The sequence below is a fragment of the Corythoichthys intestinalis genome, chromosome 17, assembly GCF_030265065.1.
Source record: "Corythoichthys intestinalis isolate RoL2023-P3 chromosome 17, ASM3026506v1, whole genome shotgun sequence".
Classification (NCBI taxonomy): domain Eukaryota; kingdom Metazoa; phylum Chordata; class Actinopteri; order Syngnathiformes; family Syngnathidae; genus Corythoichthys; species Corythoichthys intestinalis.
This window is the reverse complement of record NC_080411.1, coordinates 4,903,257-4,926,884: the sequence shown is the minus strand read 5'-3', so window position 1 is coordinate 4,926,884 and position 23,628 is coordinate 4,903,257. Positions and strand designations below refer to the sequence as shown.

The 23,628-nt window shown below is 41.0% G+C and overlaps 1 protein-coding gene across 8 annotated transcripts in view; it reads left to right on the top strand.

Moving 5' to 3' along the window:
* Positions 1–5,354: 5,354 nt before the first annotated feature.
* ntng2b (netrin g2b) overlaps positions 5,355–23,628 on the top strand; it is a 178,187-nt gene continuing 159,913 nt past the window's right edge. For 4 of the 8 annotated variants that reach the window (XM_057818224.1, XM_057818227.1, XM_057818228.1 and 1 more), the window contains exons 1-2: positions 5,359–5,683; positions 6,303–6,810. In XM_057818224.1, the coding sequence (XP_057674207.1) occupies positions 6,532–6,810 (279 nt within the window). In that variant the 5' untranslated portion in view covers positions 5,359–5,683; positions 6,303–6,531. Of the gene's footprint in view, positions 5,684–6,302; positions 6,811–23,628 lie in introns of all 8 variants that reach the window. The other 4 variants (XM_057818225.1, XM_057818223.1, XM_057818221.1 and 1 more) reach the window with 2 other exon arrangements.

Genomic DNA, 23,628 nt, shown 5'->3' with positions numbered 1-23,628 from the left:
CCAAAACAAGCTGTGTGCATCCAACAACAGGGAAAAATAATAAGTCTGTCATTAAACGGATGACTATGTGGTTGAAAACTGATAGCGGCGCCTAAAAATACCCCGTAATTCCATTACGCCCCATCATATCAATTTCCACCTAACTTAACCTGTGACCAGGATGCACGAGATCCAAAAGACGGCACCCTCATTACCAGCAAAACCCGCTCACATGATACTAACATTATACCTCTACAGTGGGGGAAAAAAGAATTACACTGCATCATATCTCACCAACAATAAAGAAATATCAACACAAATTTATTTACAGTCAGTGTAAAAGAGGCTTGAAATCAGATCACAGTAAATGTGTAGCTACATATGATCAGAGGTGGGTAGTAACACATTAAAAAGTTATTCCAGTAAATGTTGAGTAAAACTAGAAACTGCCATTTCTAAAGAAATTACCACAGGGCAGTGTTATTTTTGCCAACCATTTTAATTTTCGTCTTAGTCAATCTTTTGGACGAAAATACTTATTAGTCTTAGTCATATTTTAGTAATTTCCATTGCTTAATTTGTAAATCATTAGGTGCCGGAACGCAAAGTACATATGTCAGCGCAGGGATGAAGAGACGGGCACAGGTCCCGGAACATACGCAGAAAATGGTGCTGAAAACAACACACAAATGCCCACTTGCCATGCTGTGGGAATTACAAGCCTCAATTTCAGATAGTAACCATGGTATAAATGTTATGACAACAAATTACAATTATTTAGGCTATAGTCTTCACAGGAAGGGCAATTGCCCACATAATGACAGGTGGTACTTACAGTAACTCAGGGATATCAAACCAATTCCACAAAGGGCCAAGAGGGTCCAAACAGATTAACCAATAAATATTCTGCTGAAACAAGCAGCACCTGACTGCAATCAACTGATTACACTTGTAGAAGATCAGATTGGTGAAAAGATGTGACTTGTGACAAGCACCTTAGACGGCGGTCATTTGCTTTGCATATAATTTTTAAAAAAAAATATATATATATATATATAAATATATACTAGGGGAGGGCAATTTTAGTTTTCAAATGATTTTTTTCTATGATTTAATTTTTTTTTTTTTTTTTTTTTGATTAAGCAACTTTTTGGGGGGGATTTTAGACACAAATGTCGTACCCATAATAAGGCCCAAACACAAAAAGTATTGCTTCAATCAAAGAAAACTTTTTCAATGAAAAATTAAATGCAAACTTTTTAATAACAAATATTTTTTCGCATCCAAAAACTTTTTCTAAGATTGAAATTTGTCTTTTTCTTTTTTTGATTGAAGTTATTTTCCTTTTCTAAAACAAGCAACTTACTTTTTTGATCGAATAATAAAGACAAAAATGTCCTAGCCAAAATGTGGCCCAAACACAAATCATCATTACGTCAATCAAAAAAGTTGCTTGAATCAAAAAAAAAAAAAAACAACAACAAAAAAAATAGCTTTCACACGCATTTTTTGGGGGGGGAGTTTTTTGAGTTTCAAATTTATTTTTGCATTCAAACACATTTTTTGGGGGGTTGAAGCGACTTTTTTTTGGTTGAAAATATATATTTTGATTTAAACAACTTTTTTTGGATTGAATAATAAAGACACAAATCTACCTCCATATGGCTCCGCCCAGGGGATACAATTTTTGACTGGGGTAACTACATTGGCACGACACCGGCGGGCGTACCACATTCAATGGATGACGATCTTGCCATAAAGTATTGTCTAAGCAGCCTGATTTAGAATTCCCCTGAAGATTGATTGGAAACAAAAACAAACAAAAAAACGCTCATTGTCAAATTATTATTATAAATATTCTTGTAAGTTAATTTTATTGCTGACACTGGGTTTCGGGGTCATCAAGATGTTGTGTCCCCTGCTCCAAAAGTCAAACTCCGATCATGTCTTGATGGTGTTAAGTTCTTTGAGTTTTTAATAATTACACAAAAAATAGTCTTTTGCACTGTAAAGGGTTCAGGAAATAAAGTCATCTTCGCACTTCCCATCTAAAAGAATGATGTCACCCGACCTTTATCGCAGACTAGATGAATGAGTAACATCCACAGGTGACCCGGCAGCGGGGTTAGAACCTTTCGGGGCGGGTGGGGGTTGAGCAGATCAATGCAACCAAAGCTGCTATCGATCGCGCTGGATTTATACCGCCCCCGCGCACCCCTTCAATGTCAACACAAAGCCGTAGCGGGAGACGGGGGAAACTGGAACCCGCTTGACCCCAGAGCAGCGGAATAAATCTGGCTCACTACTCGCCGGCGTTTAATGAAGGACATAATGGTAGGAGCGCTGTTAGCGTGGCAGACGCCGGGCCGCTAAATCTTCCTGGAGCAGGCGGTAAATTTCACGGCGGCGTCAGCGTCAATAAAGTCGCACTTTGCACCGATTCGCTGGACCAATTTACGCACTCGCGTTTCAGGTGATTTAAAGTCACACTACTTCCAAAGACAGAAACGGAACTTTACGGGCGGTTTGAAAACCAGATGTACATGAGATTGTCGAGGGCATGGGTGTCCAAACAATTGCAGTTTTTATTGGCCTGCAGAGAATATGAAAATATCATTGAATATGGCCCACACAAGAAGCTTGAGTTCAGCCTACATTCTGTTGCATCCTCTTCTTAATATTGTACATGATTTGAGAGGGATCAATGTGTTTACCTATGGCCATGTTAAAACTACCTTAAAATCATTTTCGATTACACCAACATAGGCGCCCGCCTCTGGAATGCTCTTGACCCTGCACTGACCAGGGGGTTCCTAGCACCGTTTAAAAGAAAATATAAGGACTGTATTCTTAGTCGCTACCATGACTGACCTCCAGTATTGAAAAACAACTGCATGAGCGTCAAATAAAGGCATTCTGCCAGACACACAGACACCACATAGTGTTCCCACAACAAAAAGTTACGGAATTTCAGAGGCTAAAGTTAAGGTAGTCCTAACATGCCCTAATAATCAGCTCTGTCGCAAAGACAGAACATTCCAACTGCTGACATACGCGAATGCTGTCGAGCTTTGATTAAATCTGCAACAATTGTGTACAATGGAGTTGCTAAACTGGTCAGTAGGTAGACAGGACAGTTTTCTCAACAATGCGACCTACATCAAATCAATGACTCTTGGGAAGAAAATACATGTAAAAAAAAAATAAATAAAAATACTGTACATGTACCACAACATGAAATGCATACTCTATCATGTAATGATGTACGTCCAGACAAATGCCACATGGCAAAATCAGTTTTGCCACATACCCGAAAAAAAGCCACATGTCAACAAAAAATGCCACATGCCAAAATCCATTTTGCCACATACCAAAAAGAATGTCACATTGCAAAATTCATTCTGTCGCATGGCAAAAGAAATGCCACATGCCAAAATCCATTTTGCCACATACCAGAAAAAATGCCACATGGCAACAAAAAATGCCAAATGCCAAAATCCATTTTGCCAAATACCCCCAAAATAGATCACATTGCAAAATCCATTTTGTCACGTGGCAAAAGAAATGCCACACGCCAAAATGCATTTTGCCACATACCAAAAAGAATGTCACATGGCATTATCCATTTTGTCACATGGCAAAAGAAATGCCACATGCCAAAGTCCATTTTGCCACATACCAAAAACAACGCCACATGGCAAAATCAATTTTGCCACATACAAGAATAAATGTCACACGGCAACAAGGAATGCCAGATGCCAAAATCCATTTTGCCACATACCAAAAACAATGTCACATGGCAAAATCTTTTTTGCCACATGGCAAAAGAAATGCCACATGCCAAAATCCATTTTGCCCTATACCAAAAAAATGCCACATGGCAAAATCAATTTTCCCACATACCAGAAAAAAATGCCACATGCCAAAATCCATTTTGCCACAAACCAGAAAATGCCACATGCCAAAATCAATTTTGCCACATGCGAAAAGAAATGCCATATGCCAAAATCCATTTTGCCACATACCAGAAAAAATGCCACATCGCAAAATCAGTTTTGCCACATATCAGAAAAAATGCCACATAGCAACAAAAAATGCCACATGCCAAAATCCATTCTGCCACATACCCAAAAAAATTCACATGGAAAAATCAATTTTGTCACATGGCAACATAAAATGCCAAATGCTAAAATCCATTTTGCCACATACCAAAAAAATGCCACATAGCAAAATCCATTTTGCCACATATCAGAAAAATGCCACATGGCAACAAAAAATGCCACATGCCAAAATCCAGTTTGCCACATACCCAAAAAAATGTCACATTGCAAAATCCATTTTGCCACATGGCAACAAAAAAAGCCACGTGCCAAATCCATTTTGCCCCATACCAAAAACATGCAACATGGCAAAATCAATTTTGCCTCATATCAAACAAAATATCACATGTCAACAACAAAAAATGCAACATGCCAAAATCCGTTTTGCTCCATACCAAAAAATTGCCACATGGCAACAAAAAAATGCCACATGCCAAAATCCATTTTGCCACATACCCCAAAAAATGCCACATGGCAAAGTCCATTTTGCCACATACCAGAAAAAATACCACATGGCAACAAAAAAATGCAACATGGCAAAATCCATTTTTCCACGTGCCTAAAAAATGTCACATGGCAAATTCCATTTTGTCACATGGGAAAAGAAATGCCATATGCCAAGATCCATTTTGCCCCATACAGAAAAAAAATGCCACATGGCGTAATCAATTTTGCCACATACCAGGAAAAATGCCACATGGCAACAAAAAAATTGCCACATGCCAAAATCCATTTTGCCACATACAAAAAAAAAGTGCCACATAGCAAAATTCACTTTGCCACAGGGCAAAAGAAATGCCACATGCCAAAAGCCATTTTCCCACATACCAAATACCACTTTTTGTTCTCGCTGTCTCTCCAAAAACTTTGAGCTTGGCTGTGGAATGGATTGTGCTTCTATCATAAGAGTCCAATGTACAGTCACCTCTCATTGGGGGGCTGTGAGTGTATGAGGGGTATTCATCACTCATCATCATATCACCTCCGCAACTTTGACCCTCAACATGATTACACTGCTTGGTTATATTACCACCAAAAAGCTAATGTATTCATATCATTTTGGCAGATGTAAAAAGATGTGTTAGATAAGGTCATTATGCGAGAGGAGGGAGCGAGTGGGGGTGTGGTTAAAAAAAAAAAAAAAAGACATCTGCGAGCTAGGCGTTTGGCAGAAGCGCGCTCACTTTGCTCCGTTGCGGCTCAGGACCACCCGGGATAGGGGCGGAGGACTGGGGTGGGGGGTGTCAGGGCCAGAGCAGATAGTGATTGAAAGTGATGGGCAGAAGGATTTAGGTTGGGCATTAGAGAGGGAGGGAGGAAGGGAGGGACAGGAGAACGAGAGAGCGAGAGAAGAGAGAGAGCGCGCACCCTCCAGCATCCCGCGAAGCTCGTAAAGTGGGCAAGAGGAGAAGGAAGAGGAGGTGCGAGGAGAGAGAGAAAGAGGGAGGAGAAAGACGACGAGCAGCCTTCCCTCAAAGTCAACATTTTCCACTTTTCGTACTCCTCCTCGCGCCGGCCGGAGGGAGCGTCATCCCCGCCCTGCGAACACATCATCTCATCTTCACCGCAAGCGGGGACGATCAGTCCGCGGATGCGTGCGACCGGTAAGTGACGACGACCCGTGTGGAGCACTTGCTTGACTTTTTTTCATCCTCTGCCCATCGATCCGATGGCGATAGAAACAAGATCCTGGATTTTGGACGGTATAAAAATGATCCGGATCGAGATTCCATTAGGACACGCTTACAACTCCACGTGCGCCGTTAAGTAGGGCACGGAGGGGGTTTGTGGGGAAGGGGGGAGGGAACTCCCCTTGTATACAAACTTTCTTCCACAGAAGCTGATTAACTCATTGTCTGGAACTGACGGTGATAGATGTCCAAATCATCAATAGCGGTGAAACATACCTGTCCCCAAGCCCCTTTTCTTAAGCATTATAAGCACAGGTTTGCCTGTCAGCTTGATTTGAAGACTGGAAATAGTTGGTCTATTAAATGGTTTCTTGGCTTTAACCTGTCCCGAACAAACCCTACTTTGTACCAAAAGTCAGCTGGGATGGGCTTCAGTTTTCCAGTTCTCATGGAAAGTCTCCACTAATATGCAATATTTTCACAATTTTTAAGATTGCATGAAATGTTCCAGTCCAGGTTCTACCCCACTTTCCAACTGTAACTCCGGTCATTTCCCATTCTCTAGGACTAAACTTCTCTGTTCCTTCCGCAGGACAATCAATGTTGATCAAACGGATCCAACTGGAGACGCAGCCCCACTCCGGGCTGTGAGGCAAAGATCCGCATGAACGCCACCCAAGCGACACTATGTTTAAAACGCACGCCCGGATCACGCAGTCTGGAAAACCTGAGCAGGAAAAGAACAGCGCCCCGGATCCGCGGAGACCAGTAGATTCTTCATCCGCCAGCGAAAGTGGAGACAGTATGCCCACGGTTTCTCTATGATCGGCGCCCCATGCGCGTCCCCCCTCCGCCGAGCCTCGACCGCCGCCCCGCCTGCCATGCTCCTCCGGGTCGCGCTCTTTCTGCTGCACTGCTCGGCCTCCGCGCTGGGGGGCCAGTACGAACTGTGCAAGTCTCTGGTGAGCACAGACGACGGCTCCGTGTGGGAGCACTACGCCTGCCAGCCCCGGGCCGAGTCCATGAAGGACTACATGACAATCAAGGTGGACCCGCCCGGCATCACGTGCGGGAACCCGCCCGAGAAGTTCTGCACACTGGTGAGTTTTGTGAAGGAAGTTTGGAGAACTCACGAGGTCGAACGAAGTAGAACTAGAGACACTTGACTTTGGTCATAGTAGTTGGACTCAATTGCTGGTAGATGAACCAGATCTTTTAAAATGAACTGATTTTACATTGACCACGCAATAACATTGCAATTTTACCACTCATAACACCTATAATAAGGAAACAGATCAACAAACGTCCGACTGTTCGAACGGCTTTTATGTTACTTCATAAATTAACTCAACCGCAATCGATGGTGGTTGACAGATGAACCAGATCTGTTTTAAAAATATACACTTTTTTCCATTGACCACACAGCAAGTTATAACCACAAAATTAAGGAATTTGATGAAAAACCTTGCCACTATTGTTACTTTTATGTAGGCATGTGCCGGTATGAGATTTTGACGGTATGATAACCTGAAGCAAAAATACAGCGGTTTCACGGGATTGCAATTATAGGTCTAAAATGTGTTATTAATGGGTTAAAAAAAAAAAAAACTATTTTCCATTGAACAGGATTTCTTAATTTTTCACAACATATTTGCAAATTGGAACATGAACTCATGAATGTAATGTTAAAATAAAAACAAAACAAAAAAAAAATAACTGAAAATTAGGGTTGTCCCGATCCGATATTTGGATCGGATCGACCGCCGATATGCGCAAAAAAATGTGCATCGGTATCGGATCGGCTGACACTGAAAAATTCCGATCCAGACTCCCGATGCAGTTTTTTTAGTGTCCCGTCCGGGTTTTCCAGCGCACCGATTTACATAATCCATTCCAGTTTTTGCGTTGGTTTCCCTAAAATCCGGTCCGCATTTTATGGCACACCTTCATTTTTTTAAAGCCTTGGTACAGTTGTTGAAGAGCAGAGTTAATATGATGCAGAGTTAATACCGTAAATTCCGGACTATAAGACGCTACTTTTTTCCCTCCCTCAGTATCCTGCGGCTTATAGTCCAGTGCGGCTTATTTGTTGATTTATTTGGGTTAATAGGTAACACTTTATTTGAGAGCTGCGTCATAAGACCGTCATAATTATAACACTATCAAGGGCATTAATGAATGCTTATGACAGATGTCATTGTCATCCGGCAAACTATGTCACTAACTCCATTTATGTCCAGCTCGGATCTTTTAAATCTATTCAAAAGTGAGATAATTTACCGATGACACAAAATGACATCTGTCATAAGGATTCATTAATGCTCATGGCAGTGTCATGTCATAATTATGATAGTCTTATGGCACGACTGTCAAATAAAATGTTACCAAATACCATAACTAGCAATTAATGAAACAACTGGAACACCAACTGAAGAAATAATTGGCACATAACATGAATTTTGATTGTTATTTACATCTGTAGCGCTGCCATGCATGCTCGGAGGCATGTTGGACAACAACAGTGTTGACGCCAGGTGGCAGCAGAGGTTGACTGTCTCTCCAAGGGAGCAGTAATGTCCAAATGAAGCTTCTTGAAGCAATGGTGGTTCATTTGGTCTTATGACCGTCATAATTATGACATGACACTATCATAGGCATTACTAAATGCTTATGACAGATGTCATTAAGTGTCATCCGGCAAACTATGTCACTATCTCCATTTATGTTCAGCTCGGATCTTTTACATCCATTCAAAAGTGAGATAATTTGCCGGATAACACTAAATGACATCTGGTATAAGCATTTATTAATATTCATAACAGTGTCATGACATAATTATGATTGTTTAATGACAGTTTTATGGGGCCACTTTCGAATAAAGAGTTACCAAATACCATCTCTAGCAATAAATGAAACTGAAACCGTAACTGAAGAAATAATTTGCACAGAACATGAATTTTGATTGTTATTTACATCTGTAGTGCTGCAATGCATGCTAGGAGGTATGTTGGTTGTTCGCGCATTTTTCTTTTTTAAGACAGTTTACAATATTATTTCCACATTTTACTGAATGAATATGCCATTTCTGTTTATTATTTATAATGTTTTGTGTTTATCACTGAATTAACAGGTCAGTTTCTTGTTACAAACCATTGTGTTATTCCAACTCACCTAATTCAGGTGGCTAGTTGTTATCAAGAGTACTAAAACCCTTTTCAACATGAGTCTGACAACTAAGTAAGTAGGCTAAATAACTTTAATACATGCTCGGATAGGCCGGTATCGGTATCGGCCAGTATGAGTATCGGATCGGAAGAGCAAAACAATATCGGTATCGGATCGGAAGTGCAAAAACCTGGATCCGGACATCCCTAACTGAAATATTTTAAATAGAACTTACAGATTAAATCTTCAGCCACAGCTCAAGCTGCTCAACATTCCTTGGTAATATAGAATTGGAGTTAAAATCATTTTGATCATTATTGTTTATGTAAAACATATACCACTACTACTATTAATATTAATTAGGTTAATAATAATGGAGAGCCGCGGAAACAGCGACAGCCGAACGAAATGGTGTTCCGCTGGCACTGCTCCCGCAAGTCGACCGGGAGGGGCCAATCCCGCGCGTTCACTCCGGTGTTAACCCTTTGTGCTGACACCATTTTAAACAGTTTAAAGGAAGCTCACCGAAAACAGGTTGACAATTTATTCGTCGACAATGGTCAAAAACAAGGCAAAAACAGACGACGGAGAGACAATATTGGATCCAGGGTCTGCAAAACAACGGCTACATAGGAATGTTCCCGAGAAGCGACGATTGTTATCTTAATGTTCAGTCTTTTGAAGGCTCTCACTGGACAGACCGTGGCAGGAAGAAGGGTGTGTTTGTTTAAGATTATTGTTTGCTTGTGGATTTGACAGGAGAATTCGGGAGTTACTGTTGTCAGGGCAACAAGGGTTGTGGATTTTGCCATCTCAGCGTCAAAGGGGCTCTTGGAGTCTTGTAAGTCGTGTTATCATTTGGATATCCAGCATTCTCCGGTGTTCCTTGTGTTGGGACAGGGCGTCCCCTCATTTGTTCTGGACTGTCCGGGAGAACTGATTGGGAGAGTTGGTGGTGCAGACGTGGGCTTGTCAGCGTCAATCTTGCTCAGTCAGTTGCATGACGCACGCGTTGGGCTTCCGTGGGCTGATAAGAAGGCGTTGTTTATCTCTTATGCCCTATATTCTGCTTGTTTTCCTTAAACTAAGTGATATTTATTTTATATTGGGTGTGTTAGAGAAATGCATACAGTTAGACGTGCCTATGAGAAAAGGTACAATCTTCTTCAGCTGCAATGCATGCTTGGAGGCATGTTTGACAACAGCAGTGATTACAGCAAGTGACAGCAGAGGCTGACTGTCTCCACCAAGGGAGCAGTGAGGCCAATGAAGCTCCTTGAAGCTTTGCAGCAAACTTTAAGGTGGTTCATTTGGTCTCATGACATCTTATGATGCCGCTGTCAAATAAAGTGTTACCGGTTAGTATCTATTGGTATAAATATCGCATAGTACAGTGAGGACAGCTGCGGCTTATAGTCGAATCTATGAACAAATGCCATTTTCAAGAGCGTAGGTTTGCATAAGGATGATAGCGACGTAACACTATCAACTTTTCAGGATGCTCAAATTGTCCACATCAACTTTTAAGCATCCTTATTTGCATTATATAATTAGTTCAGTTACAGTATATAAGAAATGCAGATTGCCTTCCCATATGTTGTAAGGATAGAATAGATCCGACCATTATTAAGTGAATTATTTTCATTATGTTCGGACTTATATTTACCCCTTTTCACTTGATGAATGAGCCGGTCCATTTTTTCCCCCTCAAATGCACGTTTGATTGGCTGATGATTTGACCCCTCCCCATCCCCGCCACACACAACACGCACACCCACACAGCCCCGACAGATTCATTTCGACAACATGCCGCCTCCTCCGCGCCCTGCGAAGAGGAGGGATATTAGAAGTTCAGCAGGAGTAAGTAATATAAAAAGATGTCAATGTTGTGGAGGTGGGGAAAACACTAATTTTGCTACCGAAAGTCCAACCTGCATCAAGAGTTAGCATAACATTAAACTGTGTGAACTTGACTGACCTACTGCGGTCAGGCGAGCCTCCAATAGGACCAACGAAGTCAAGCTAGTTGTCGCTTATTTGGATCATTGATTGCAATATGTGCATTAAAATAAAAACAAAAACAGGGCGCTATCCAAGAATGGGTCCACTTTAGGGGGACACTGACATTAATATGAACTGACTTGGAAAAAAAAAATCTGTGAAATGAAATCACACATCAGAATATCATAGATGCTGTTATATAGTCCCTACCAATGTTGAGACCAAAACTGGCCGTTTTCATGTCAAATTTGGTGTGTGGCGGCTTATACTAGGTGCGCCTTATAGTCCAAAAATTACGGTATATAACTGAAGTTATTATATATAATGCCAATAAAGGTCCTTAAAAGTTGGTGGGGACAATCTGAGCATCCTGAAAAGTTGGCAGTGTTATGTCCCGACCGTCCCAATGCAAACCTACGCCCATGAGAAAAAAATAAGATGAGGAAAGCACAGGTATCTCTTTTCAAATGTAGTAAGAGTAAGTTGTTAGAAAAATCGCGACAGTGCAGACAACTGATAACAAAAGAATTGATTTTAGTAGGTTGTGTTTATATCGGGTTGCTTCCCACTCGGAAAAAAAGCAGGAAGCTTAAACAACACGCAGTTAAGGCTGATTGAATTAACATCAGCAGGGATCTTAGCAGGATGACATCAGCGCAATGAGTTGGTTGAGGATGAGGTTGCTTGCAAACCTCTCCGCTTTCTTTCAAACCGGTACTGTGATATCACACAGCTAAAATCTGGGAGTTTTTCAAGCCAAATTGTGAGTTTCTGGTACGCCAAAACACAAGGGTGTAGGTTTGCATAGGGACGGTAGGGACATAACACTACTTTTCAGTAGGGCTGCAGCTATCGAATATTTTAGTAATCGAGTAATCGACTGAAAATTCTATCGATTAATCGAGTAATCGGATAAAACAAATATATTTTTAGGTGAAGAGCAATTATACATATACATGAGAAAACAAGACATTTCATCTAATCTTGAACCATTTTCAGTCAATCAATGTCTTTATTTTCGTTGTATATTGTTGAAAACAGCCAACAATTGCATCTCAGGTGTAACTAGAATTAAAAAAAAAAAAAGACTAATTAAAAAAAAAAGACTAATTCACTGCTTTCACTCAAAAATTTTTTAGATCTTATTATTATATATATATATCTTACCTAAAAATGCCGTTACGCTTGATAACACAAATCACTTAAAAGTTAGGATTTTTTTCCCACGTGTTTCAATTGAATTTCTCTTTGTGTCAAGCCATTTTTAAGTTCTAGTTAAGTTTTAAGTTAGTCTAAACTGTAAGTCCTGATAGGATTTTGAGTTTTTGCAGTGTTCAAAATAAATGTATGATACAGGCTGTATTGGAGCACATTAGGGACCAGTGCTACTTGGTGTTTTATCCAGCAATGACTACTGAGCTAAAATTGATAGTTAGCATGATTAAGTTTTTATTTTACACCCTCATCACTCCACAATGCTATGTTATGTTAAAGCCTGTATGTAAGACACGTTAGCCACGCATCAACAGTGGTCATAATTAATTGAAACCTAGCCCTCCGCAGGGCTAACGTTCCGTGAGCTAGTAGCGACAGTAACGTTGATCTTATTTATTAGCGCTTAGCGCTCTTTATTAGCGCTCTTTATTAGCGCTTAGCGCTGTACTGCTTTAAGATGGCGGCTGTTTACAAACGCTGCCCAGACGCGGCCGACTCTGTCATTTCGCATCTAGTTCAACATACATGTGATCTCTATGAGACGCGCCAGACGCTGCCTGTTACCAATGTAGCATTGTGCGGGCTAGTATTTAGCAACGTCGGCGTCGTTTGTGGCGGCTGTCGGCTGCGGTAAGTTTTTTTTTTTTTCCCCCTTCTTCCTCTCCGCACGTGACAGCGCGTTGTCCCGCATTAAAAGTAGTCCTAACAAAACGTGATGCTTAGAGCTGTCAAAATAAACGATTACTCGAGGTGAATAAAATCACTCGGATCAGTTTTTAAACTCGAGTTACTCGAGTTGCTCGAGTACTCGTTTCAGCTCTACTTTTCAGGATGCTGAAATTGTCCCCTCCAAGTTTTAAGCAACCTTATTTGCATTATTTAATGACTTCAGTTATATAGATCATTTAGATTGTCTTCCTATATGTTGTAAGGATAGAACTGACCCTACAACTATTAAGTGAATTATCTTCATTATGTTCTATGACAGTCACAAGAAGAGGAAATCTCACATCCGTATCAGAAGTCACTCGAGTCTCAGAGTTGAACGTGCTGCACAGGCCGTTCCCGTCTTTTCGTCTCTCGTGCAACCCTTTTATTTTCCAAAGTCACATGGTAATGCATGTCATAACAGTGGATAGGTGGTTCGCTATAATTGGATAGTTCAGAGTGAGTCAGCTCTAACTGCTTCTCCTTATTTGGTATTGTTTCTCAAAACTGGATGCTTACTGTGAAACGATACTTATGAAAACGAAAGTGAAACTTAGTATCAACTCTGGTGGTTTTCCACAGAAAAACATTGTGACTTACAACCTTGAGAACCTGGCCGTGGCTGGCACCAAAAGGGAGTTAATCTGATAAGACGGTCAACAGAACCTTGTTGTATTTTCAGTATGACAAGAGGTGCATGGAGTGCTGCTGGGTGTACAATGTACACCTCTGGTGCTCTTCGGTGTGGGGATGAAAAAAGCTAATAATTAAAAAAACGGAGGCACTCAAGAAGTACAAAAATAAAAAGCCTTTATTCAGTCATGGCTTTGTACAAATCAAAAAAATGCCGACATGTTTCGGCCGTGTAGGTCTTCATCAAGACAAACGAATTGTTGTATTTTGTTCAAAGAAATACAACACGCGAACCTGGATGAATAGTCTAACAAATGAATATAGTATCACACCAGTTATGTGTTTTATAAGCATGAATAAAATATATTATATTATATATTGTAATATTATAATATTATATTAAAACCCCTCTTAATGTTTTCGTTTTAATAACATTTGTAAGAATTTCAATCAAAAAATAAACTAGTAGCCCGCCATTGTTGATGTCAATAATTACTTACACAATGCTCATGGGTGCTGAAGCCTATAAAATCAGTCGCAACCAAGCGCCAGCAGAGGGCGGCAAAACTCCATAAAACACAATTAACAAGTGGGCAAGTGGCTGTACTGCCATTTAAATCTGTCTGAGCAGGCCATGTGCGTTAATTGCGTCAAATATTTTAACGTGATTAATTTAAAAAATTAATTACCGCCTGTTAACGCGATAATTTTGACAGCCCTAATAATTTGTGTTCAAAAATCGCAATTTAAAATTTTCCAATAAAATCCAGACATTTATTCTGGAAAATCTCAAAATGTTTCTTTAGTAGTTTTTGAAAATAAAGGTTTGAATGGAACGATGTATCACCTGAACCAATACACATGAAAGTTAGTATTAGTGCTGCAACGATTAATCGATTAACTCGAGTATTCGATTGGAAAAAAAATATTCGAATTAAATTTTGTTGCTTCGAATATTCGTTTAATTAATGGTTTATATTCAAAAGTTTGCATTTCGTTATTTTGATTAGGGTGGATGCACTGCCCTCTCTGGTCTGCCTCACTTCATATAGCTAAATCCAACTGCTCCCTGTTAAGACCAACGTAAGTTTTGTTTGAGCTAATGTTTCTTAATGCATTCGTAAATTACTTTAACGGTATATTTAGCCGTTTTTGTGTGTGTGTGTGTGTGTGTGGGAATGTCTGTCTGAACCATTTGTTAAGAGCATTGTAAAAAAAAAAAAAAAAAAAAAAAAAAACCTTAGCATTATATAGCATTTAAGCTAGCGGACTTTTGCAATGTAAGTTAGGCAATTGGTCTTTTGTTCTACATAGATCATCATTTATTCATTTATTTTTTTTATACATTTTGAGGCTCAGCTCAGGTATTTTAATTTTTCATGTTCGTTATCCGATTACTCGATTATTCGAACTAACTAGTTCATCGATTAATCGACTACTAATATAATCGCTAGCTGCAGCCCTAGTTAGTGTAAGTGAATACAGATTTATTTTGCATTCATCATTTAGCCTATCAATTAATTAGGTTCATATTGGTGAGAAATGTTGCCCTGACCCCTTTGACCTAGTCTGTTTGGTCTTATAAATGACCCATCCCCAGCAAAAAGTACATGCAGGTTATATCATCCCTACCAATGTTGAGATCAAACCTACAAGTACTGGAAGCCTGGCGTTTCTGACACCGCTCACTACGCCACGCCCATATTTCTGCAAACACATGGCAAGGACAACGAAGGGCAAACTCGGCGGGAAAACTCGTTAAGATGTCAGCAATATTTAACGCGCCCCAGCCTGCGGGCCGGTCCCGCTCGCAGCTGAAGTATTCATATATTCAAGCTTTATGGACGAGAATTAAGCAGCTAACCGTCAGCCAACAGGACGAAATGTGGTGGTTTCGTCATAGGCGGAGTTTGACTTTTGGGGCAGGGGGGGCACAATATGTTGATGACCCAAAAACGCAGTGTCAGCAATAAAATTAACTTACAAGAATATTTAAAATAATAAGTTGACAATGAGCGTTTTTTTTTTTTTTGTTTGTTTGTTTGTTTCTTACCATTCTTGAGGGGAATTCTAAATCAGGCTGCTCAGGCAATACTTTTCGCCAAGATTGTCATCTATTGAATTTGGTACGCCCGCTGGTGTCGTGCCAATGTAGTTACCTGAGTCGAAAATTGTATCTCTTGGGCAGAGCCTTATGGAGGTAGATTTGTGTCTTTATTATTCAATCAAAAATTGTGTTTGAATGCAAAAATAAATTTGAAACTCAAAAAATGTACGTGAAAGCTATTTTTCTTTGATAAATTTTTAATTTAATTCAATTTTTAATTTTTGGGGGGGCTTGAAGTAAAGTTTGTTTGTTTGTTTTTTTTAATCGAAGCAACTTTTTGATTGAAGTAATGTTGATTCGTGTTTGGGTCACATTTTGGCTAGGACATACAGTTGTGGTCAAAAGTTTACATACACTTGTGAACAACAAAATCTCATGGCTGTCTTGAGTTTCCAGTTATTTCTACAACTCTGATTTTTCTCCGATAGTGATATGAACAGATACTTCTTTGTCACAAGAAACATTCATGAAGTTTGGTTCTTTTATGACTTTATTATGGGTTAACAGAAAAAGTGATCAAATCTGCTGGGTCAAAAATATACATACAGCCACAGGAATTAGCAATTTCTTGTGAGTGATTATTGACTTGAACAATCATTGACTTGAACAAGTCAGGAAAGTCACTTGGAGCCATTTCAAAGCAGCTGCAGGTCCCAAGAGCAACAGTGCAAACAATTGTTTGTAAGTATAAAGTGCATGGCACTGTTTTGTCACTGCCACGATCAGGAAGAAAGCGCAAGCTATCACCTGCTGCTGAGAGAAAATTGGTCAGGAGGGTGAAGATTCAACCGAGAATCACCAAAAAGCAGATCTGCCAAGAATTAGAAGCTGCTGGAACACAGGTGTCAGTGTCCACAGTCAAGCGTGTTTTGCATCTCCGTGGACTGAGAGGCTGCCGTGCAAGAAGGAAGCCCTTGCTCCAAAAGCGGCACCTTAAGGCTCGACTGAAGTTTGCTGCTGATCACATGGACAAAGATAAGACCTTCTGGAGGAAAGTTCTGTGGTAAAAATCGAGCTGTTTGGCCGCAATGCCCAGCAATATGTTTGGAGGAGAAAAGGTGAGGCCTTTAACCCCAAGTACACCATGCCTACCGTCAAGCACGGTGGTGGTAGTATTATGCTGTGGGGCTGTTTTGCTGCCAACGGAACTGGTGCTTTACAGAGAGTAAATGGGATAATGAAGAAGGAGGATTACCTTCAAATTTTTCAAGATAACCTAACGTCATCAGCCCGAAGATTGGGTCTTGGGCGCAGTTGGGTGTTCCAACAAGACAATGACCCCAAACACACATCAAAAGTGGTAATGGAATGGCTAAATCAGGCTAGATTTAAGGTTTTCGAATGGCCTTCCCAAAGTCCTGACTTGAACTTGTGGACAATGCTGAAGAAACAAGTCCATGTCAGAAAGCCATTATATTTAACTGAACTGCACCAATTCTGTTAAGAGGAGTGGTCAAAGATTCAACCAGAAGCTTGCAAGAAGCTTGTGGATAGCTACCAAAAGCGCCTAATTGAAGTGAAAATGGCCAAGGGACATGTTACCAAATATTAGCGCTGCTGTATGTATATTTTTGACCCAGCAGATTTGATCACTTTTTTCTGTTCGCCCACAATAAAGTCATAAAAGAACCAAACTTCATGAATGTTTTTGTGACAAAGAAGTATCTGTTCCAATCACTCTATCAAATCAGAGTTGTAGAAATAACTGGAAACTCAAGAGAGCCATGACATTATGTTCTTCACAAGTGTATGTAAACTTTTGACCACAACTGTAATTCTCTATTATTCAATCAAAAAATAAGTTGTTTCAAAAAAACAAACAAAAAAAACTACATCTTCAAAGAACAATCAATCAAAAAGAGAAAAATTTCAATCATAAAAAAAAAAAAAATTTGAATGCAAAAAAACAATTTGAGATAGAAAAAATTGCATTTGAACACTTAATTTTTCATTGAAAAAGTTTTCTTTGATTGAAGCAATCCTTATGTGTTTGGGCCATATTATCATTAGGACATTTGTGTCTAAATCATTCAATCCCCCAAAAAGTTGCTTCAAACAAAAAAAATATTTTCAATCAAAGAAAAAAATCATTTTTAAAAATATTTTTTTCTCGAATATATATATAAAATTATATCATGTTTATATTATATCAAATTATATGCAAAGCAAATGACTGTTTAAGGTGCTCGAAGAATAATTTCGACCCATTATATAAAATACGTTTTTTTTGTTCATTTCATTCATTTTTGTTGCAGTTTTATTGCTTTACAATTTTTATATGCAGTGGGGCAAATAAGTATTTAGTCAAACACCAATTGTGCGCGTTCTCCTACTTGAAAAGATTAGAGAGGCCTGTAATTGTCAACATGGGTAAACCTCAACTATGAGAGACAGAATGTGGAAAAAAACTGAAAATCACATTGTTTGATTTTTAAAGAATTTATTTCCAAATTAGAGTGGAAAATAAGTATTTGGTCACCTACAAACAGGCAGGATTTCTGGCTGTCAAAGAGGTCTAACTTCATATAACAAGGTCTAACGAGCCTCCACTCGTTACCTGTATTAATGGCACCTCTTTTAACTTATTATCGGTATAAAAGACACCTGTCCACAATCTCAGTCAGTCACACTCCAGACTCCACTATGGCCAAGACCAAAGAGCTGCCGAAGGACATCAGAGACAAAATTGTAGACCTGCACCAGGCTGGGAAGACTGAATCTGCAATAGGTAAAATGCTTGGTGGAAAGAAATCAACAGTGGGAGCAATTATCAGAAAATGGAAGACATACAAGACCACTGATAATCTCCCTCGATCTGGGGCTCCATGCAAGATGTCACCCCGTGGTGTATTAGAGAGGCCTGTAATTGTCAACATGGGTAAACCTCAACCATGAGAGACAGAAAGTGGGGGGGGGGGGGGGAACAGAAAATCACATTTCAATTTATTTGCAAATCGTGGTGGAAAATAAATATTTGGTCTATACCAAAAGTTAATCTCAATACTTTGTTATGTACCCTTTGTTGGCAATAACTGAGGCCAAGCGTTTTCTGTAACTCTTCACAAGCTTTTCACACACTGTTGCTGTTATTTTGGCCCATTCCTCCATGCAGATCTCCTCTAGAGCAGTGATGTTTTGGGTCTGTCCTTGGGCAACACGGACTTTCAACTCCCTCCTCACCCCGTGGTGTCGAAATGATAACAAGAACAGGGAGCAAAAATCCCAGAACCACACGGGGGGACCTAGTGAATGACCTACAGAGAGCTGGGACCACAGTAATAAAGGCTACTATCAGTAACACACTGTGCCGCCAGGGACTCAAATCCTGCACTGCCAGACGTGTCCCTCTGCTGAAGCTAGTACACGTACAGGCCCGTCTGCGGTTTGCTAAAGAGCATTTGGATGATCCAGAAGAGGACAGGGAGAATGTGTTATGTTCAGATGAAACCAAAATAGAACTTTTTGGTAGAAAGACAGGTTCTCATGTTTGGAGGAGAAAGAATACTGAATTGCATCCGAAGAACACCCTACCCACTGTGAAGCACGGGGGTGGAAACATCATGCTTTGGGGCTGTTTTTGTGCAAAGGATTCAGGACGACTGATCTGTGTAAAGGAAAGAATGAATGGGGTCATGTATCGGAGATTTTGAGTGAAAATCTGCTCCTGTCAGCAAGGGCATTGTAGATGAGACGTGGCTGGGTTTTTCAGCATGACAATGATCCCAAACATACAGCCAGGGCAACAAAGGAGTGGCTTCGTAAGAAGCATTTCAAGGTCCTGGAGTGGCCTAGCCAGTCTCCAGATCTCAACCCCATAGAAAATCTGTGGAGGGAGTTGAAAATCCGTGTTGCCCAACGACAGCCCAAAAACACCACTGCTCTAAAGGAGATCTGCATGGAGGAATGGGCCAAAATACCAGCAACAGTGTGTGAAAAGCTTGTGACGAGTTGGTTTGGCAACAAAGGGTACATAACAAAGTATTGAGATGAACTTTTGGTATTGACCAATTACTTATTTTCCACCATGATTTGCAAATGAATTCTATAAAAATCAAACAATGTGATTTTCTGGGGATTATTTTCACATTTTGCCTCTAATGGTTGAGGTTTACCCATGTTGACAATTACAGGCCTCTCTAATATTTTCAAGTGGGAGAACTTGCATGATTAGTGGTTGACTAAATACTTATTTGCCCCACTGTATATAGGAAAGTCAATATATGCAATGACACTTTTCGGCCACCAGGGGGGGCCTGCCCCCCCCCCTTAAATTCTGCTTATGGGTTTGGTGTTAACAAACAGGCCTGCAGGCGGAAGGCTTTTGTTAGTGTTTGACAGGATGCGGCGGGCACGTAATAGTTAATGATTTGTTTCATGTAGACCAAGCGGAAACGAGCCTCTCGGATGACTTCCCAAGAGAGGAAGGGTTGGGGGGGGGCGTAGTCCAAGATGACCACGGCGTATTGACGTCCGCCCCCTAATGGCTCAGGCCTGGAAACTTCTCCAACTCGGCTTCTGAGTGAGCTGTGATGAAATATTGATGGCTCCTTAATGGGCTTCCTCACAAGGGTCGGCCGGTTCGGCGACGGCCCGTCCAGGGAGAGTGCACCAGCGGGCTGATGATAAGATGATGGCAGTGTAGGACAGAACAGGAAGGAGCTGGGAAGGAGTCAGCGTTTTGACTCGGAAGCGTCTGGTGGCGGAGGAGAGAATGGCGACAGAGCTGGTGACAGTTTCCTTGGCAGGTGAGGCTCGATGAGTGGGCGTTTTTCGCTGACTAATTTATGACTACCATCTGAATGCCTCTTTTGCCAAAAAAGAAAACTTTCACAGTATGTCTTATCATCCACTTCGTGAAGCCGAGATCTTGTGTTGTGATTTTGTTTGGTTTGCGCGGCTTCTTTTTGTTCGTTATTTCTACGTATTTTTCTACCCAGAACAGAATGGGGCGTTTCTGCATGGGTGTGAACTCGAGGTTCACACCCATTTTGACTGGGAGGGCTGGCAATGAATGTTTGAAATTATGGTAAATGGAGAGCATAGGTGGAGTTTGACTTTTGGGGCAGGGGGGGCACAACATGTTGATGACCCCGAAACGCGGTGTCAGTAATAAAATTAACTTACAACAATATTTTAAAAAATAAAACGCTATTTTCAACTTATTATTTCCTATCATTCTTGGGAGAAATTCTAAATCAGGCTGCCTAGGACAGCTATACTTTTCGCCAAGATCGTCATCCATTGAATATGGTACGCCCGCCAGTGTCGTGCCAATGTAGTTACCACCGTCAAAAATGGTATCCCCTGAGCGGAGCCATATGGAGGTAGATTTGTGTCTTTATTATTCAATCAAAAAAAGTTGCTTCAATCAAAATATTTTCAACCAAAAAAAAATGCTTCAGTGAAAAAAAAAATGTGTTTGAATGTAAAAATAAATTTGAAACTCAAACCCCCCCCCCCCCCCAAAAATACATGTGAAAGCTATTTTTTCATTTTTTTAAATTTTTTAACTTTTTTGATTGAAGTAATGTTGGTTTGTGTTTGGGCCACATTTTGGCTATGACATTTGTGTCTTTATTATTCAATCAAAAAATAAGTTGCGTAAAAAATATGTTTAAAAAGAAAAATCACTTCAATCAAAAAAAAAAAAGAAAAATTTCAATCAGAGAAGTTTTTGAATGCGAAAAAATATTTGAGATTGAAAATTTTGCATTTGAACACTTCATTTTTCATTGAAAAAGTTTTCTTTGATTGAAGCAATCCTTTTTGTGTTTGGGCCATATTATGATTAGTGCATTTGTGTCCAAATCATTCAATCCCTCAAAAAGTTGCTTCGGTTATAAAAAAATATTTTCAATTAAAGAATTAAATCATTTGAAAAATAAAATTGTCCTCCCCTAATCTTTTTTTTTTAAATGAAAATTATATGCAAAGCAAATGACCGTCTAAGGTGCTAGTCACATGATCTATTCGAAAAATAATTTTGACCCATTTAAAAAAAAATTTTTTTTTTGTTCATTTCATTCATTTTTTGTTGCAGTTTTATTGGTTTACAATTTTACTTATGATGGAGAGTATTTATATAGCGCATTTATCTACATTGTTACAATACCCAAAGCGCTTTACATTAGCACACATTTACCCTTTCATGCATTCATTCACTGACCTTTTGGTCCCAGAACAACTCGAGCTACCAACTGCGCCAAGGAAGGTGGCATCATGGCAGAGCAACAAAAAAGACAAAAAGTTTTGTCTGATGATGAAAAAAGGGAAGCTACCAGGATATACAAAATTGGCCCGGCTTTCACTCGCTGGCGTGACCCAACCGAACTTGTCAGCGCTGACCAGTTTGGGTGGGGTGGGGGGGTTTGCCACACTAAGCCACACGGTTACTAACCGTCATATGCTATTGTTTAGCCACAACTGGATTCATTACCTTATTACTGTTCATCCTTCACACAGCCGCTGGAAACAGAAATGTTGTTTAATCCACCTATAGTCGACCGAGAGATTGATTTTTGATTGATTGATTGATGATTTTGCGACACTGCGCGGGTGCGCGCTGGTCCTCATGGGAAATGTAGTCAAAACACTACCGCTTTTGTCCACCGGCGTCGCTAAAATCAACCAAAACTGAAAAGTTACCAAAAGTTGCTTTAAGGGTTATAATACACAATTTGTGTGCTATTTATCAAAATTGTATTTATTTCAAACTGTTCATCCATCCATCCGTCATCTTTCGCTTGCTCCAGGGTCAGGTCACGGGGGCAGCAGCTTTAGCAGGGAAGCCCAGACTTCCCTCTCCCCAGCCACTTCAACCAGCTCCTCCGACGGGATCCCAAGGCGTTCCCAGGCCAGCCTAGATACATAGTCTCTCCAGTGTGCCTGGGTCGTCCCCGGGGCCTCCTGCCGGTGGGACATGCCCGGAGCACCTCTCCGAGGAGGCGTCCAGCAGGCATCCAAACCAGATGCCCGAGCCACCTCAGCTGGCTCCTCTCAACGTGGAGGAGTAGCGGCTCGATGCAGAGTCCCTCCCGGATGACCGAGCTTCTTACCCTATCTCTAAGGGGGAGCTCGGACACCCTGCGGAGGAAACTCATTTTGGCCGCTTGTATCCGGGATCTTGTTCTTTTTGTCACCACCCACATCTCGTGACCATATGTGAGGGTAGGAACGTAGATCAACTGGGAAATCGAGAGCTTTGCCTTTCAGCTTAGCTCCTTCTTCACCACTACGGACCGGTGCAGAATCCGCATTACTGCAGACACTGCACCGATCCGCCTGTCGATCTCCCGCTCCCTCCGACCTTCACTCGTGAACAAGACCCCAAGTTACTTGAACTCCTCCACTTGGGGCAGGATCTCATCCCTGACCCGGAGAGGGCACTCCACCCTTTTACGACTAAGGACCATGGTCTCGAAATGGAGGTGCTGATCTTCATCCCAACCGCTTCACACTCAGCTGAGAACCGCTCCAGTGAGAGTTGGAGGTCACAGCTTGATGATGCCAACAGCACCACATCATCTGCAAAAAGCAGAGATTCAATGCTGAGGTCACCAAATCGGACCCCCTCAACTCTTCGGCTGCGTCTAGAAATTCTGTCTATAAAAATGATGAACAGAATCGGTGACAAAGGGAAGCCTTGGCGGAGTCCAACCCTCACTGGGAACGAATTCGACTCACTGCCGGCAATGCGGACCAAACTCTGACACCGGTCATACAGGGACCGAATAGCCCTTACCAAGGGGCTCGGTACCCCGTACTCCCGGAGCACGCCGCACTGGACTCTCCGAGGCACTCCAGATCCACAAAACACATGTAGACTGGTTGGGTGAACTCCCATGCACCCTCAAGGACCCTGCCGAGGGTATAGAGCTGGTTCACTGTTCCACGGCTGGGATGAAAACCACACTGCTCCTCCTGAATCCAAGATTTTCGACTTCCCGACGGACCCTCCTCTCCAGCACCCCTGAATAGACTTTACCGGGGAGGCTGAGGAGTGTGATCCCTCTATAATTGGAACACACCCTCCGCTCCCCCTTCACCACCACCCCGGTCTGCCAATCCAGAGGCACTGTCCCCAATGTCC